Here is a 19,875-nt window from a genome sequence, read left to right as displayed (position 1 = left end):
GCGCATGCCTCTAATCCCAGGCCTGGGCAGGCTGAGATAGGAGGATCACTACAAGTCTCAGCTGCGTAGCAAGACCCTGTACCAAATAAATAAATAAATATAAATGAAATTGGCATTTTCTTGAGTAAACCAAGAACTTTATAGAGACTTTCCATACATTATACTATAAATACTGTATAGTATTCCAATGCTGTGCTATAGCTATTTTAGCAGCTGGTCATTTTACAGCTCTTTATCTAAAGATTCACAAGTACACAAAACAAGCAAACATTCTTTTGGTTTTGAATCTTGCTGTGCAATAATTTGCATCTATTAAAAATAGCTAGGATTAAAATGTTACCTGCTTGTTTAGTTCTAGCTAATAACAAGAACATATTTTTCATCAATGAAGATTTATACTCAGTTTTTAAAATGTGAAATTCTAGCACTTAAAGTATATTTTTTTCTGTCTTAAAACAAGACTATTTTTCCATGGAAAGTGTGAAACTGGCCTATTTTTATGTCACCTTTACCATGTTGGATGCCAGAGAGACCCAACAAACTAAACATGTGATTAAATATATTTTGAAAGTCCAAGTGTTATGGGAATATTTGTATCTTTTTAAGAAATGAATGTATTTGTTAAGCACAAGGAGCAGTTGACACTATTGAGGGAACACAAGTTGTGACCAGTGACCACGGGCTGACTGCACGCAGGGCCGAGTGCTGCACTGACATCACCCTGCATGTGTTTTGAAAAGCAAAACCGAAGTTGTGTGTTCTGAGTTACACTGTTCTTTATGCCCCTGAGAAAATCTGATCCTCTGCTTGTGGTGTTAAATGCTCTGTTATAGTTTTTAACACCACCAACGCAATAGGTACAGGTACAACACCAACAAAAAATCCAATGATCTTTGTATGATGACCAGGACAGTAGTCTTAACATGATATTCAAATAAGGAGGGCATTTTCAGGGTCTCCCTGATGACTTCCTGTAGAGGCTGGAAATTGCTCCAACCAGGCTCGCCTCTGCTCCAGCTGCCAATAAGAGCTCTAGCACGGGGTCACACAGGAACTCTCCAGAGAAGACCAGGACAGGATTCCTGGCCAGACTGTCATTGCTTTCCAATGCCACCACTCTCATGCACACATACACACATTGCAATCTGGAGAAATGTATCAAAGTGCCAAGCTTGTGAGTAGGCTAAAAGAATTCAAACACAATCAAATACTACGAAGGATGCTAGAAGCTTCTTCTACAGGCTTCACTCAGGACTCAGCAGCACACTAGGGCCCGGCCCATCGGAATGTGGCAGCCATGGGACAGCTGGAAGCTTAGTGGAAGGTGGATTCTCCGGCTCCGCCCAAGCCCTCTGTGTTAGTACCTGAATTTAACAAGACACCTAAATTATTTCTATGTCCCTGAAGCTTCAGGAAATGCTCAGCTACGGGCCAGCTAGATAGTTCAGCGGTTTAAAGTGCTGCTTTGGCAGACACGGGGTCAGAGTTTGACCCCCCAGGGTGCACTGAGACAACAATGGAAACTAGGCATGGTGGTGTGCGCCTGTAATCCCAGCTCTTGGGAGGCTGAAAACAGGAGAATCACTGAGTCTGATCTGTGTAGTAAGACCCTGTACTAAACACACACACACACACACACACACACACACACACACGGAACGCTCAGCTAGAACCAGGATCAAGATGAAGTGGACAAACTTATACCTTCTTCTCAGTAAAGGCTTGTTTTCATAATTCTCTGACATGTTTCCAAATGGTTTTACCTCACAGATCAACAAATATTTGGAGACAAAAACATTGTAAGCCTCATTCTAAACCTTATGTTCATGACCTTTGAATAGAAACTTGCTCTTTTAAATTTTTTATTTTAGTTTTAAGAAGTTTTTGAGAGCAGGGGTGGGGGAGCTAATCCCAGTATCCCAGTGCTGGGGAGGCTGAAAACAGGAGGATCACTATAAATCTGAACTGCATAGTGAGACCCTGTACCAAACACATTTTTTAAAAAAGGTTTCAAGATTTTTAACTAACACAGAATGATATTATTTATTATTAATAATAATCCTCTCCATTATTTCATAATATTCAATAAGTCTTGTCAATAACAGCTAACTTACTGCACTATTAAAGATGGCTGTTATAAAAAAGAATCATAAGAATAACTCCTTGTCTCTAAAATGCCACTCTTGGGCTGGTGAGATGGCTCAGTGGTCTAAAGCACCTACTTAGAACAAGCTTAGCAAAGCACAGGGACCGCGGTTCAATCCCCCAGCACCACATGCCAGCCAGCCCCGCCCCCTGGTGGGCTGAGCTGGACACACACACACACACACACACACACACACACATAAATAAATAAATACATTAAAAAAATAAAATAAAATAAAATAAAATGCCACTCTTTGCAATGATTTAGGCCAGTTTTCTTATTATTGAAAAGAATACAATGCATTTCAAGTGCATCTTTGTTTGAAAATTAAAGACTTTTTAATCTACTCTACCCTCCAAGCTTCAGTTGGTTCTAATTGTTAGCTTGTCACTTGAGCAAACCTTTTTGTTTTTGTTTTTGTTTTGAGGTATTTCCAAGAACCTTGCTTCTAGAACCTTGCTCTCTAGAAAGTCAGAGAATCATGAGCTGCCCCTTCAACTCAAAACAGCATGTGGGAATAAAATCAACCTTGTTGAACATTCAGAGGACTGGTGTTTTTGGTTGAGTGGAGCGTGTTGAGAAGATTCCCTAAGAGTGCACTTAAAAGCAGTGGATCTTAGGATAATAAGACTGGAAGAAAACAGTGCAGCTAAAAGTAGAAATGGAAAAAGAAATGTTTCCAAAGTGAAGAGAATAGTCTGCCTGCAAGAAAAAAAAAAGCCCAAAGATAAAATGGAACCGATTTTACAAGTAGAGAAGAGAAGGAAGCAAGTAACGTGGGAGCATGGGCTTTGTGTCAGGCAGAGAGTATTATGACAAGTAAATCAAAGCCAGAGGAAGCCAGTGGATGAGCAAAGCACCATGGGTGTGGTTGGGAACTTCAGAAGAAAAAAGATGGGAATGTAAAAGGGAGCAGTGAGGCCTCAGAGGCCAGGACATGGGCTGGCCACACACACATCCCTTCTCTCAAAAGCCAGCCCTCCCATCCAGTCCTACCTGGCCGGAAGGACGTGGTCACCACTTGAGAGCTTGAGGGTTGGGGGGAGTAAAGTTGGGGGAAACAGAGGGATCCTCATGGCAAGTTTCCGACAAGAATGAGGAGGAACCTTCCCCCTGTGTGGAAAGAAAGGGAGGCTGTCATTTTTACAGCAGTGGAAGGGCTGCTAAATTATGTGGAATCTCAAAGGAGTGGCATGTTAGGTCTCTGGGTGTGAGTTTGGAATAGAGATGTAACACCTTCAGTTGCCTACACCTACCCCAGCAAAGGCAGTGGAACTGACAGGTGAGATATGTATGGATCATCTCCATCCTGTCCAGGGATCACATGCTAGGTACAATGACAGCTATGACTTCTGGGAAATTGTCCTCAAAAATCCCACCATCATCAAGAAATCTGAGAGAAGATGTTGAATCACTGACATCTTTTTGCATCTGAGAAATACAATAAGTCTGGCCTTATTTCTCTCCTGAAGAGAGAGACCTTTTCTTAAGTGCAAACTTAATTTAATTAGCCTTCTATATACATCATTCACTCACAAAGTATTTATTGATACCACCTTTGTCAGCCTATGTACTAACATTGGAAGGATGCAGAGTAAATGAGTTTGGGTGAAGATGGCATTCAAATCCAAGAAGCATTCTGTATTTTCAAAAGTCTGAGCATCTGTTGAATACCAACTGTGTGCTGGACATTGTTGTTGGGTGTCTAGCAGTCAAGGGTATGAGCAAGCAACAGTGGGGAAATGAGCTAAGGCCCCATGCTGGCAGAGTTCAGTCCCTACTGGGGAAGGGCCAACACTGAGGGAAATGCTTAGGGAACAACTTTAGGAAAGAAGGGGAAGTATGGCGAAGACGTGGCAAGTCTAGGGAAAACAGGAAGTAGAGCAAAGTGAAAAGGGGAAGAAAGACCAGGGCAGGAGAGGGGCTGGTAGGTTGCAGGTGTAGATGGAATGATCCTGGAAAGGCTTCTTGAGAAGACAGGGTTGAGAAAGGTTTGAGAGTCAACAGGAAGTGGCCCAAGGAGACACTTGGGAGATGAGGACTCGGATCACACAGCAGCCATGCTGGGACTCCGTGGTCTGTGGGTTCCATCGAGGAGTTCCTGGGACAGACTGAACAAAAAGTAGGTCAATGAGTGAAGGATGGAGGGGCACAGCAATGAGTGGGATTGGGGCATGTTGGTTCTTCTCACGTTTTGTGAGGGATTTGGAAGCCACTGAGGGGTCTTGAACAGGAGAGTGGCCAAATGTAAAGGGTGGCTCTGTCTGTTGTGCTGGGAGAATGCTGTGGGGATACCCAGTGCAGCAGGAAGATGGCTTAGGAGGCTGTTCCAAGCCCAAGGGAAGGATGATAGTGGCTTTGGCCTCTTAAAAAAACAAGGGCAGAATGTTTTTGAAGAGGGATAAAATGTGAAAAAGAAAATTAATCCTTTTCAACTAAAGATAGAAGGCAATATATTTTCTGTTGTCTTCATATACCCAAAACAGACATGCTGCAGGCTACTCTCTTTTACAAAAATTTCTCATAAACATGCTTAACTACTCAAAGCAAAAACTTTTTTGTTGTCAAAATGATTAAGCCTCCAAAGCTGCCTTCCAGTTGTAGAAAGTTGTTTGAATGGGAATCTACGTATCTGTGTTTGAGACTTCGAAATGGGAAAACATAATCTGAGCCTTAGCTTCAGCTATAAATTTGAAAACCTTGTCAAATTCAATTAATGATTAAATACATGCAAAGAACTTCTATCAATTGATTTTTGTTGACAGGAAATATATAAACAGGACCCTTATGGCCTATTTTTTATGCTAATTTGGCCTGAGGTGTAATAAAAGATAGAGATTGTAACTCTTGGTAACTCTTGCGCGCAGACCCTATTTTACTACTTCTGAGCCTAAATGTCCTTCGGTGGTGTTATGTTTTGTTTTGTCTTCTTTTGTTTTTGAGACAGGATCTCACTGTTATTTCAAGCTGGCTTTGAACTATGTAGTCCAGGGTGGCCTTGAACTTCCAGTGATCTTGCTGCCTAAGCCTCCTGAATGCAGGAATTACAGGCATGTACTACCACACCTGTTCCTTCAGTGTTATTTTCAGACCAGCAATCCAGCATTTGCCTTTTGGTGATTGTCTTCTTGCCACCCCATATAGTCTACTTCATCAAATGCTTGAAATCACCTAATATAGTTCCTCTCCAGATTTTCTGGAGGCCGATATTTCTCTTGCTTTGAGTTAGGGCTTCTTTTCCCTGAAAGAACTGGGGGCCATTATAAAATCAGATACTGGTTTCCAGGTATTAAATTTTTATATTGTTTGCTTTGCAAAGTGTGTGGATCCTATATGATTGACTATTCCCAGGCAAATCCAGTTATATTGAGAATAAAAAAATCTAATTAGTAGTAGAAAAATTCCTATAAATCATGCACTATGGCAGACAGATAAAAGCAGACACTAACTCTCAAGGTTTTTCAACCATGGTTGTATAAACTTCTCTGTGTATGCAGAGAGGAAGAGGAAACCCAGTGGTATTCAAGCCCATTGCCTTCAACTCCTGATCTTCCCAGTGTCTGATGAGAAATTCTGGATCACACAAGTCCTATAAGCTAGCAGGTGCAGAATGTTGTCCTCAGATCCCCTGCCTTCCATCCAATGCAGCTTTCACTGTGCTCCCGTATTACCTCATTCTTAGGGAGGAAAAATATAGAAAAGGAAGGGAAAGAAAACTGGTGGGGCAAAGATGGGGGAGGAATCAGTGGCATTCATGTGAATCTAAGTTCTAGGAGACAATGGACAACAGAAGTCCAGGAAGCAACCAAAGGCACAAGATACAGGTCAGGGGACTACCACAGGGGCCTAAGGTGTGGTTCTTCAGAGCTGCAGGGATTTATTTGCATGTTATTGCAATCATATAGTCCAAAGTTTTCAAAAGAAATTTAATTTTTTTAAACTAAAATTATCTGAAAAAGTAAACAAAGCATCCTGACTATACAACTGTGTCAAGCTTCTGTAATGTTCCACCTTGGCTGCACTAAACTACATTTCCCATAGTTCCTTTTTGTAGGCTTTCAGTTCTCATGGGTTTCCTGGAGGATGGAAGGGCATGATGGAGGCAGCGGCCATTTTGTAACATCCAAGTGTTATAGTTCCAGCTGCTCTGCTGATTCATCTGGTCATAGGGAAGCAGAAGCTGGGGCTTCAGTCACTGCCTTTCCCCTTGAGTCTTTAGCTTTTGTGACTCTTGCTCAGAGAAAATGTGTGTGTGTGTGTGTGTGTGTGTGTCTGTGTTCAACTCTGTAAGAGTCTCAGTTTCAGCAGGGTACCTTCATCACCAAGCCTGCTTGTTACTCTTTCCTGCCAGACAGCCTTCCACCTAGTCCAAAAAATAAGTAGGGAGACAGTCCTGTGGGAATACATGGAGCCAGCCTTCACAACTTCACACACCAATTCCTTGCAACACACACACACACCTCTACTTCCTATTGACTCTGCTTCTTTAGTTAAATTCCCAGTATTACATACACTAATTTAAAAAACTTTCAAAAACACTACTTCTGGTAAAGACTATTTCAAGTAAGTAATTTGGACCATCTTTCTCACTGAAAATAACTACCTAGATTTAATGTGAAAACTATCTGCCTTAAAGACTTTAGCTACAAAAACTTCAAGAATGATCAGGTCTAAAGAAAAGGGGACATGGAACTCAGACAAGTAATAAGCAAGGAAGTTATTTTTGCCCACATGGGCATTTGCTAATGCTGTGGATGCTGGGTGCATCTTTTGACAGCCCTGCCATGTGAAACCAACACCCCCCTGGCCTGTCCAGAAGGAGGGGTCTCATGGGGAGTCTTCCCTGCATCATGCTGGGGCACACAGACCATAGATCTGAAAATAAACCAACTGGAACTTCTAGAAATAACATACAACACACTACCTGAAATGAAGACATGACAGCAAAAAACGTAACAGCAATTTGTACAAAAATTAGTGCATTAGAAAAGGTTAGAAAAAAATTGCCTGTAGGGTGGCTCAAATAAACAAAACAGAAATAATAAACAGTTAAGAGAAGAAAAAAAGGAATAAGATCCATTTCCTTAAAGAGCTTAAATAATATATATGAATATATATATGAAATATATAACTATATATACTACTCAGCTATAAAGAAAGATAAACTTGGGCTGGAGATATAGCTCAGTGGCACAGCACCCATCTAGCAAGCTCAAGGTCCTGAGTTCAAGTCACCAGAACCAAAGAAAAAAAAAACAAAACAAATAAAGAAAGATAAACTCAAGGCTTTTATAGCTAAATGGATGTAACTGCAGACCATACTTGTAAGTGAATTAATCAGACTCGCATGTATAAACATTGTATTGTGTCCTTTGTGTAAGTAACTTAATGAGTAAATCAAATCCAAAATGTACAAACAATGCTGTGAAAGGGAAAGAAATTGCTAAAAAGGAAAGAACTGGAGTGGGGAAAAGGAAAAAAAAATACACACACACACACACACACACACACACACATAAGATAGCTAAGATAACTGTAGTATTGGATTCCATTAGCTCATTGAAAGTACAATTAGTATTTATATTGTTGGATCAATTTTGCATGCTTGAGTGCCTGTATCTTATAATCTGAGAAACTACTTTATTTTTTTATTTTTTTCAACAAATAATACACTGCATATATTCTTCTTAGTGGTTAATTGCTGTACAAGATGCGGACTTGTGATCCTATTTACAAACACCATTAGAACAAATCATTCTATTCATTAAGAGAATGCAACTATATATCTATCCCAACCACTTTGAATACACAGATACAAAATGGACATTCATAGGTATACCCCATTTTTTCTAAGTTCCATTACTGAATATTATAGGTGTGTAAACTCAGCAAAATGTTCTAAAAGAGTCCAGTAGCCCATAATAGCATTGGGTCTTCTGTTTAACTGGCAATGTCAGAAATTATTGACCTGAGTCCCCCACAGCTCAACTTAACAGCATGGCTTTATTTCTTATATTTCGACTTCATACTTTTCTACTGGATGGTTAAGACCAAGGTAAAGCAGGACCTATGCAACAAGAGTTGTAGCTTTTTGGTCCGAGAAGGTCAGTGAAATGCCCTCAGAATTTGTCCTGAGATCCTGTACCTCAGATTGTAGAACCTTTGTCAGTGCAGCCATGTGGATGAGTCATGGCCATTGCTTGGCCAATGTGCTCTCTGTGAAAGCCTGAGAGAGTGTCTTCTCCCCATGTGACTCTCCTTAGGCCCACTCTACGTCATCGATCACTTTCCTCTTTGGCCCCATTATCTTCTTGATCAGAAAATTTGGGACACTACCGAGGTACATGACGTTACAGTACAAGTTCTCATATGTCCTGAGTCTTAATTGACCTTAGAAGGCTAGGGCCAAAATGTTGGCTTTCCTTGTATCCCTCCTTTTTCTCTAATTTTGGTCTGCAAACTTAGGTTGTTAACCATCCAGAAGAAAAGCTTATTGTTATTATCAAACGATTTAGGCTATCAAGCTTAACCTCACTATCTCACTGCATTTCAAACATCTTAGGCATAATAAGGAACAGGTATTTTTGAGAAACTACTTTAAAGATAAGATACAAAATAAAAACCATTGTTAATTTCCTATCATCTGGTTTTGAAATTCTATACCATTTTTATTGTTTTTGTTAAAATTCTCTTGAAAATAAAAAAAAATATCTGAGTGAGAGCACAAAGCCTATAGGCAGCTCGGTCTCCCTCTGAGTCCTGGCACCTATAAAAGTTCCAATTGTTGCTGGCCAGAAGAAACCACATTTTCCCATCAAGTATCCAAACATTAGAGGAGAAGAAATGAATCGTTTAAAAGAAAAGTTTTTAGCTTAAATCCTCAAGTTAGTCTCCCATGATACCCCAAGCACAGGGAAATATTAGCCACATTGAGGGCTCTGCCTAAGACAGCACAGTAGTCCTGATAAGAGATGCCTTGCAGGGAGATGACTCACACATCCTGTTACAAAGATGTCAGAGGGGAAATGAGGAAAATCAGTCTCTATTCCCCGGATGGAGGAGCAAAATTGCCAGTGGCTCCGTGATGAAATGTGCCTTGGGGATCAATTAAAATGTCCTAAAGCTTCCTGGAATTCTCTCTTGACGCTGGGCTAAACTAAAACAGAAAACCTATGTCCTAAGAAATATCAAAGACAAATTGTTGGAGAAGAAGTAAATTACAGATTTATTGACTATTTTATGAGGTTAGGGAGACAGTTCATTAAGAAGCCCTTGCAAAAGATGATTCTTCTTGTAACGAGAGCCAGTTGCTGTGGAATGATCGATATACATTAGAATAGTCGCAGCTGACTCAGGGCAACTCCTGATGAATGATGTTTCCACCTGTTGACATAAGTCTGTGTGAAGTGTTCCAGGCCAAAAGCAGAAGGCCTTTTGCTTAACAGTCTAACTCAGAGTTGAGCAGGACCACAGAAGGCGTGGTTTCTCTACCTCAACAGCAGGTCCTTGATTTGCTTCTCTCTCTTTCCCGTGGAAATCCCAAGGAAACCAATTATGTCACTGAGTTGGAAGATTGGTCAATGTTTTTGGCATCTGGCATAAGAATTCTAAAGCTATGAATTTCATGAAAAGATACATCTTAACCAAAATTGAAGACTCTTAGGGATTGAGTGAACTATCTCTCTGCTGGAATTCTACTCAAAAGAAGTTTGGGCGAATATTCTCTCTTAAAAATGTCTATTCTTGTTTGTAACTTAATGAGTTTCAGTGGGACTTTTGGGTAATAATGTACAACTTGATCCTATGTGAAGCTGAGGCTAAAATATTTATCTATTAAACGAGATGCCTCTGCAGACCACCTACCTCTATTTTCTGAAATGCCAATAAGATTACATGAAAAAAGAATAGACTTACTAAATGTCTTTATATATGGGAAAAAATGAGCTCTACATATGCAAAGCGCCTGATGCCTGTTGTCAAATGGGACAACTAAAATAACTATCCGCATTCAGTTCAAATTGTCTGTTCAAAACTCAGTGGTGGAACAGTTCATACATTTCTTGATGTTGTACACCATCAGCCTTCTGATCTTTCTGAATGAACAGAAGTGACCCAGTGAACTTTTGAATGAATAGAAGTGAACTCACCTATTCTATAGATGCTATATTAATTCATCTTATTTGCTTGGGTTATTCTTCTTTTATATTGTTTCACCTTTTGGTAATTTCCCTCATGTCTAGCTAAGTCAAGTTTCAAAGGTCAGGTCCATACTGCATGGGAAGATGGACCGCGTGAAGGCTAGCACTACTCCATTCCTTGTACAGGGTCCACAGTTGCTGGAGCGCCCATGACTGCTCAGCTGCTTGGCGTCTCCCAGGCACTCGTGCCACACATTTTGTCATTGCTTTGGTCCACCTCCACATCTTACTGTTTTCCTCTTCCTCTTTCCATGCTTCTTGCTGTAGCTGGCATCTGAAATGCCCTGGCCCAAACACATATGTTAAAGCTTTATTCCCCAGTCTGTGTCATGACTGTTAGATGGTAGAAACCTCAGAAGGTGGAGCCTAGTGAGAAGGCGTTAGGGCCTTAGGGTGGCTCTTGAGAGGGACACTGGGACTCTAGCTGCTCCCTCTACTCTTGCTTCGGATCACCAAGTGGTGAACGGCTTCCTCCACCCTGAGCACCTGCCGCTAGAGGCGCTCTGTCACTACAAGTGCCAGGTGACAGGTCCAAGCAACCAAGGACTCAAAACTCTGAGACTGTGAGCAGAATAAAGTTGATTATCTCAGGGATTTTTGTGACAGTGACAGAAAGCTAACACACTTCTCATATTGTTACTGTTACTTTCCTTTGTCTCTGTGTCCTACAATACTAACATGTATGACATCTGATTTTGTTATTGAAGTCATAGTTTCAAAATACACTATTAATCACTGAAGAACATCTTCAATAAATGCCATAGACTGACATAGAGCAACCTTCAATGTCATTTGCAACAAAATCATCAGAAAGGCAACTTTCTGGATGAAGAGCAAAGGGAAATGAATGGGGTATCTATTTAATAGTAAAAGAGAAGCCAATAGAATGAATAAAAATTTATGGAAATACTTCAGATCTCATTCCAAGGAACCAAGACAAAGAAATAAAAAATTATAATGAATGTGTTTGCAGCATATTGCTAATTACCCACCCAATTGGTATGTACTGCATGTATGATGATAAAACATCTATTTTGTTCAGGTACATAGTAACCATGGAGTTGGGAAGGTGAATGCTTTCTACTCTTGTGAAGGATTCTTAATCACTCAACACCATCATGAAATTTACATTCCTGCCATGTATGAGACTGTGGTGACATTATAGCCAATGAGGGGACTCCTGTGGGGGGATTTAGGAAGGTTTTCTTTAACCTCAAAATGTGTAACAAAATGAAGACTTTCCCATCCTGCCTTTGAACGGTTTTGTAAGTTCACCATGCAGAGAGCTGTGACAACTACCTTGTGACTGAGTCTATAGCCTGGGGATGAAAGGCAAGACAATGGGAATTCTGAAAATACCCAGACTGAGCCACTAAACTAACTAGCCCTAAAACTGATATTTCTAAATTTCTAGAAGTATGACTTACTAAATTTGTTATTATTTAAACTGATTTTAGTTGAGTTTTCTCTAAAATTGCAGCTGGTTACAATCTTTCTGATAAATTGGCCAAAAGTTACTAGTTTCTTTAATGTTTGGCTACATCTAGCTAAGAAGTTTAAGAGGTGTTTTGACATCTACCAAAGCTGATTCTAATCATGATGACCTAGAACAGTCACATAAAAGTCTCTGATTTATTTGTAGTGAGTAATATAATTTTAACACATTTGTATTGCATTTTATTTATTTGGCATTGTGGGACCAATACACACACAGCAAAATATAAATGTGTGAAAATATTATTTCTCAAGGGGGATTTTTTTAGAATACAAAAGCTGGTCAATAAGACCTTGACCACAATGAAATTATGTGAATGCACAAAGTAATGACAAACTTTAACTTCAGAGAGCATGGATTGAAAATATGTGTCTGAATATATCCACTTGGTACTTGTTATTGAGATATTTCTCAAGTTTTAGTTGAACTTGGTTCTTTTACTCCAAATATTTGAGTACTTGCAGATCTTGAATGGCAAATACAGTATTCCTTCTTATCCATGGGAGATGCATTGCAAGACCCCAAGTGGGTGCCTGATCCCCATGCATGGTATGTTTTTCTCCTAGCATTGCCATGAAATATCAGATTTAATCTGAACTCTTGAGTGTTATGGCTTACTGCTTCCTTTACATCACTACTTTTGTATTTTGGAGCCATTATTATATTTAAAGAGGTTTACACAAACACAATACCCTGACAGTTGCTCTTACAACAGAGAGCTATTAGGTGACTAATGGGTGGGTCGCACATATAGTGTGGATAAAATGTGCAAAGGGAGGGTTGCCTGCCAGGTCTCTTCATTAGGGTGGTGAGAGATTTATCACATACTTAGAAATGTGTGCAATTTATTTATTTTTAAAAATATGTATTTATTTGTTTGTTTGGTGCAGGGTTTCACTACACAGCTCAGACTCAATGATCCTCCTGTTTCAGCCTCCCCAGTGCTGGGATTATAGGCGTGCACCATCACACCCAGTTTGAGGGCTGGCCTGGTGCACCCAGGTTGCTGGGGCTGGTGCAGCATGTAGTACCAGGGATTGAACCTGGGTCCTTGTACTGGCCACTGAGGCACTTGGACTGCCGAGCTATCTCCCTAGCCCTATAGTATGCAATTTAAAACTTATAAATTTTCATTTTATTTCTGGAATTTTCCATTCAATAATTTTGGACCACATCTGCTTTGGAGAAACTAAAACCAAGGAGCGTGAAACTGCGTATAAGGGGGAGATTACTGTAAAACAGAGGCTTAAATTATGCTAACATTTATCCCATTGATTTTGAGCTTAAGCAGGCTGACAGGATGGATAAGAATATGTAACTTGTATACTTACATGAGAAACATAAGAATTAACAATATATCTAAGTCATTACTAATTCTTGCTTGGTGATATTGTATAGCTCCAAGCCTAAAACACATTAGAAGTTCAAAAACATAAAGTTCTCATACAAAAAAATATGAAAGCAGAATATATATAACTAGAAAATGTATTTGAACTAGCTACAAGAAATTTATCTCTAGTAATTGGGAAGAACAGGATAAGCAGCAAAATAAAACTAAATAAAACTAACACTGGAACTTTGAAGACTCAAAAAAGCATTCACATAGAATATCAGTGCTTTCCAGAGTTCATGTTTGACCTCAGATTGAAAGACAGAAAGATAGAGAAGTAATTTTTTTTTTTACACTTACAGTTAAGTATTCAGTGATTAATCAAAATGGGTATAATCATCTAAAACTGAGGTGCTATTAGGTAACCAGAAAGAATTTGATTTATAGATCTTCAATTAATATTAAAGTTAATTAAATTTAATATTTATGAGATGACTGATTTTAACAAGCAATGAAAGTAATGTAATTGGTTTGGTTTGGTTTGGTTTGGTTTGGTTTGGTTTGGTTTGGTTTGGTTTGGTTTGGTTTGATTATTACGAGGGACCCAATAAGGACCTTGCCTGTGCTAAGCACCCACTCCACCACAAAACTAGCTCTGCCTCCATCCATAATATAATTCTAAAGTGGAATTCCAATAAGCTGTCACTATGAGAGAAAAAAGATTTGCTTTTTTCTGGTTAATGAGAATATCGTGCTGGATGTAAACCAGCGTGATTTTGATACATGACACCCTCTGCTGGTCGAAGTCTGTCACTACAAGATTACACCAGATCACCGGAAGCTGGACAGAGGCTTGATTAGTCTCCAAGTACAGAATCAGCTCGGGCAGTGGAGATATAAAAAACACCTGTGTCTGAGCCATGCCTCCGATCACCTGAAGCTAAATCTCTTAAGGCAGGTGCGATACACCTGCATATTTTGGAAGCTCGCCAGCCTGTTAGAAATGCTTGGGAAGATTGTGATGAAGTGTTCATGGAGATACACAAGCGTTACTGTGAGAGCTGAGCCAGGCGCATGTGGGAGGTACTTACCTGAGCCAGGAAGCTTATATTCTAACTCAGTAGAAAGAACAGTGAAGTGATCGTGTGTCATCATCGAAGGCTGCTTACCTTGGGCTTCTCGTCCTGGATCTGCTGGCGGATCTCCTTGTGTTTCTCCACAAGCTTCTCATGCCTTTTACTTTGTGCCTCTTCTAGCTATAAGGAAGTTAGCAGAAAGAATAAAAGGGTCACTTCCAGGAAAAAAAAATATCAAAAGTGTATGTGTTTTCAAAAGGAAATGGAACGGAAGGACTAGCCCTGAAAGTTGCAATCTTGTCTTTCACTAAGGACAACTAAAGTTTCTTTTGGGAAAACTCCCTTTTATGTCATCTCTCAGCTCCTACTGCAGGATGTGATTTTTGCCTGGCCATTTTATATCATTTTTTACATATACGTATGTTGCCATTAAACTTGCAGAAATTTTGATTACAGAGTGCCACAGAGCAGCTCGCCTGGGTGCTGGGGAGGAACAGACACCACACAGCACGCCTGTCCTCCCGGAAGGCCACAGGGGCTGGCTGGCCTAATGCTCACACACAGTTTGCAAGCAGGAGAGCACGATGAAGCACCCGTACCCTCTTGATGTACTGCACCACTTCCTGGATGTATGACCGTATCATCTCCGTCTTCTCTCTGAAAGCAAAAAGTGAATAAATCATAATGCAGTCATCCAGAACCAACAAACATGGAACTCTCATATTGCTAGTTTAAAGTATGCAGAACTCTCTCCTGAGTGAGTGTGTGTGGGGGGGGGAGTGGGTCCGAGGATCAAACTCGGGACCTTGCACATCCTGGGCAAGTGCTCTACCATTAAGCCACGTCCTTATTCCCCACAGCATTTTATTACCCTCACAAGTAAAGGCCAATCTCCTACTCTTGAACAAAGATAGTTTCCTCCACACCTGAAGGCTGAGGCTCTGAATTCCCTGAATGCTGAGAAGATTGGTTGAAAGTTTGGGAAGTGAGGATTGAGACATTTCCCGACAGACCTTATCTAGAAAGCCCTGGTTGTGTCTCAATCTTTACTTTAATTCTACTTTTCTTGCAAGTTCACTGCAAAAATCCTTACAAAGGCATCCTTCAGAAGCTTCAAGGAAACACTTCAGAGAGGGGACTTTGGTTAACGGACTGATACTTGGATACAGAAATTTTTAAAATAAAATTTCTAGGTACCAAGTGGAGAGTGAGTTCCACTTACTCTTCCATCTGGCTTTTGTCTTTGGATTTAGCTTCTGTTATCTTCTCCTGCCTCTTTTTATCCATTTTCTTTTTCAATTCCTTCTTTTCTCTGAAGTCAACATGGAAGTATAAGAGAAAAAGAACACACACATCAAATGGCAATTGGTGTTTGATCAACTTAAGAACACACATTAATTAAAATGGGAATGAAGGCTTACTTTTCACAGATTTCTTTGAGTTTCTTTAATTGACTGTTCTGACACTCTTCAGCAACATCCGTCAACTTCTGAATAAGCTGGGGAAAGAAAATACCAGTTTGATGTTTTTTATGATCACAAACAGAGCACCCTCCTCCCAGGCTTCCCACCATCTGTATCTGAAGCAACCAAATCTGTGATGAATGTTTAACAATAGACAAAACTGCCAGACATCTAACATTGGCAATGGAGGCATAATTTAAAAGCACCACATTATCTGGGCCTATGAGTTTTAATATGAAATTCTTCTTAGTGTCTCTTTTTAATTAAACGAAATTCGTTAGATTGATGTTCCATTTACTACAGCTTGGCTCAGGGCAAAGGCAAGAGGAAGGAGGTTTCTGTCTGTAGAACTTTTTTGAAATGTGATTTATGGCAAAAATGTTCATTGTCTGAACCTATATTCTTGATAGGAAATGTGATTTTCACTGACTATAAAGTCATATCAGTATGACTATGATACAATGTAGGTTATAATCAGCCATAATTTATAATTCTTGGTTCCTATCCACCATCATTGCAGAAATCCTTCAAGGATAACATGAGTTACCCATGTTAGAAGAGGTGTTTGTGTCTTTGACACATAACTTTGGGTGGTGATAAAAAAAAAAAAAAAAACATTGAAACTCTCTTCTGCCCACCACTGAACTGCATTGTGAGCAATGCAATTGTTTTATCATGTTGAATCCATTTGCTTAACAAACTAAGCCCACAAGGGATGCTATTGGGTCATCCTATCATCACACTTATGATATAGGTTCTTTGAAAGAATAAATAAAATTGAAAAACCCTTAGCCAATCTAATCAAAAAAGGAAAGAAAAAACATAAATTCACACAATAAGAAGTGCAAAGGGCAAAATCAATACAGATCTTAGAGAAATTCAGGTCATTAATTCCTACTTCCAAAATCTTTACTCTCACCATATGTCAAACACAGAGGAAATGGACAGTTTCCAAGGTACATATGAAATGCCAAAGCTAAGTCAAGAAGATATACAAACTCTCACTAATCCAATGAGAAATGAAATTGAAAATACAATAAAAATCCTATCCACAAGAAGGGGCCAGGTCCTGATGGACTCGCAGCAGAATTCAATATGAAATTTAGAGAAGATTTAATGCCAACTTTTCTCAAACAGTTCAATGAAATTGAAAGGGAAGCAATCCTCCCAAACTCCTTCCTGGAGGCAAGTATTACTCTGATTCCTAAACAAGAGAAAGATTAAAAAAATAGAAAAACAACTATAGGTCAATATCTCTAATGAATTGATATGTAAAAATCCTCAATAAAATAATGCAGCAAATCATCAAGAAGATTATACAGCATGACAAAGTGGAATTCATCCCAGGAATGCAGGGATGGTTCAACATATGCAATTCCATAAATATAGTATAGCACATCAATAGAGCCAAGAACAAAAAACACATGATCATTTTAATAGATGCAGAAAAAGCTTCTGACAAAGTCCAACATTCATTCATGATAAAAACCCTACAGAAAATAGGAATTGATGGTCTATATCGCAACCTGATAAAAGCTATCTATGACAGCCCAACAGCCAGCATCATACTAAATGGGCAAAAACTGAAGGCCTTCACTTTAAAATCAGGAACAAGACAAGGATGTTCACTGTCTCCACTCTTATTCAATATAGTTCTTGAATCATTACCCAGAGCAATTAGACAAGAGAAAGAAATAAAAGGGATAAGGACTGGAAAAGAAGTAGTGAAATTATCATTATTTGCAGATGACATACTCTATATAGAGGACTGCAAAAACTCCACCAAGAGCCTTATAGATTTAATAACCTAATTCAGTAATGTAGCAGAATACAAAGTCAACAACCAGGAATCAGTAGCATTTTTGTACAAAAACAATGATCACACTGAGAGGGAAATTAGGAAAACCATACCTTTCACAATAACATCCCCCTAAAAGAAAAGAAATATATAGAAATCAGTCTCACAAAGGAAGTAAAAGATTTATACAGTGAAAATTATGGAACTCTAAGAAAAAGATTAAAGAAGATTTGAGAAAATGAAATAACATTCCACTCTCCTGAATAGGAAGAACAAACATTGTGAAAATGACCATATTCCCCAAATTGTTATACAGATTTAATGCAATCCCAATTAAAATACCATTAGTATATCTCACAAAGCTAGATAAAATGTCTCTCAAATTCATCTGGAACCAGAAGAGACCCAGAATATAAAAAACAATCCCAGGAAACAAAGGAAAGTTAGGAGGTATCACAATCCCTGACCTAAAATTATACTCTGAAGCTGCTGTGATAAAATCAGCAAGATACTGGCAAAAACACAGACCTAAGGATCAGTGGAACAGATTAGAAGATCCAGACACAACTATAAAAACACTCAGCAACCTTATCTTCGATAAAAAGGCCAAACATGTTCACTGTAAGAAAGCCTCTTTAATAAAGTGGTGCTGGAAAAGCTGGATTCCACATGCTTAAGGCTAAAATTAGACCCATGTCTATCATCATCCAATAAAACTGAATTGAAGATTTAAACATTAAAACAGAAACACTAAGTTTTCTGGAGGAACATGTAAGAAAAAGTCTTAAAGACATGGGGGTAGGTAGAGAGTTCATGAACAAAAACCAAACTGCATAGGAAATATTTTAAAGAATCAACAACTCGGATCTCATACTTTTGAAAAGTTTCTTCACTTCAAAGGAAATCTCCAACAGATTAAAAAGAAAAGCCACAAAGTGGGAAAAAAAATATAGCCAATTGTCCCTCTGACAAAGGCCTGCCATCTAGAACATACAAAGAATTTTTTAAAAGTCAAGCCCCCCCCAAATTCAAAGACCCAATCCAAAAATGGGCATGGGCATCTGAGATGAATATACTTTTCAGTTGAAGAGACACAAATGCAAGGTAAATATATAAAAAAAAGTTCAACATTATTGGTCATTTGAGGAACGCAAATTAACACAACACTGAAATTCCATCTCACCCCAGAAAGAATAGTTAACATCAAGAAGTCATCCAATAACAAATGCTGGAGGTGCTGTGGGGAAAAGGAACCCTTCTCTACTGTTGGTGGGAATGCAGGCTGGTACAACCACTATGGAAATCAGTGTGGCAATTCCTTAAAAAGCTAGGTTTAGAGTTCTCATTCAAGCCAGCTGTTCTCCTCCTGGGTACTTTTCCAGGAGACCTAAAAACATCATATCACAGAGATATATGTAGCTATGTTTATAGCAGTGCAATTTGTCATAGCTAAATTTTAGAAACAACCCAAATGTCCATCAACTGAGGAATGGATAAAGAAGACATGGTATTTTTACACAATGGAGTATTATTCAGCTATAAAACAGATAATTAGGAGGCATTTATTGTTAAATAGGTGCAACTAGACACTATACTCTTAGGTGAAATAAATCAGACCCTCATGCCCAAATATCATATTATCTCCTTAGTATGAGAACCTGAAAGAGAAAATAAAATTTGAAGGGTACAATAGATACTGGGGAAAATGAATGAACCTACTCAAAAGAAGGGAATTACTGAGTTGAGGAGAAGGACAGAATAGGTAGTGAGGGGAAGAGATATATCTATGTATGTAAGCAGAATGGTTTAGACAGCTGTACTGTGGATTTATGCTGGACTATGGAAAGGAGCAGTTAATGCTGAATTTGTTTTGTCTATTTTTTTTCAATTCTTTGACCTCTGTTTATTCTTAATTTCTTATATATATTTTTCTTTCTTCTTCCAATTTTCCATACATGTATCTGGTAATATGCATAACTAGTTGGAAAACAACACTATGTATTATAATAAATATGGTAAGAGTCATACTGTTGAGGCGGCGGGATCCTGAACAGACCCAGAGCGCAGGCCCGGGAGTGAGTGAGACAACCCAGGCCTTGGGATCCTGAACAGACCCAGAGCGCAGGCCCGGGAGTGAGTGAGACAACCCAGGCCGCGGGATCCTGAACAGACCCAGAGTGCAGGCCCGGCGGGTGAGTGAGACGACCCAGGCCGCGGGGTCCTGAACAGACCCAGAGCACAGGCCGGTGAGTGAGTGAGATGACCCAGGGCCGGGTGGGATCCTGAATAGACCCAGAGCGCAGGCCCAGCACAGAACCCTTCAGCAGAACTCCCTACAAAGAGGCTAGAGGCAAGACCCACCCAGCTGA

At 39.4% G+C, this 19,875-nt stretch overlaps 1 protein-coding gene across 1 annotated transcript in view; it reads right to left on the bottom strand.

Annotated features, from left to right (window-relative positions):
* Positions 1 to 19,875, bottom strand: part of Plcb1 (phospholipase C beta 1) — a 784,962-nt gene that overhangs the window by 75,936 nt on the left and 689,151 nt on the right. Inside the window, exons 28-31 of the mRNA XM_023718574.1 lie at positions 15,667 to 15,743; positions 15,468 to 15,557; positions 14,845 to 14,902; positions 14,339 to 14,425 (exon numbers count right to left, since the gene is read on the bottom strand). Coding sequence (XP_023574342.1) covers positions 14,339 to 14,425; positions 14,845 to 14,902; positions 15,468 to 15,557; positions 15,667 to 15,743 — 312 coding nt within the window. The remainder of the gene's footprint in view (positions 1 to 14,338; positions 14,426 to 14,844; positions 14,903 to 15,467; positions 15,558 to 15,666; positions 15,744 to 19,875) is intronic.

This window comes from Octodon degus, unplaced genomic scaffold (assembly GCF_000260255.1).
Source record: "Octodon degus isolate 3935 unplaced genomic scaffold, OctDeg1.0 scaffold00060, whole genome shotgun sequence".
NCBI lineage: Eukaryota > Metazoa > Chordata > Mammalia > Rodentia > Octodontidae > Octodon > Octodon degus.
Note: the sequence above shows the minus strand (reverse complement) of the source record. Positions and strands in the feature narration are given on the sequence as shown.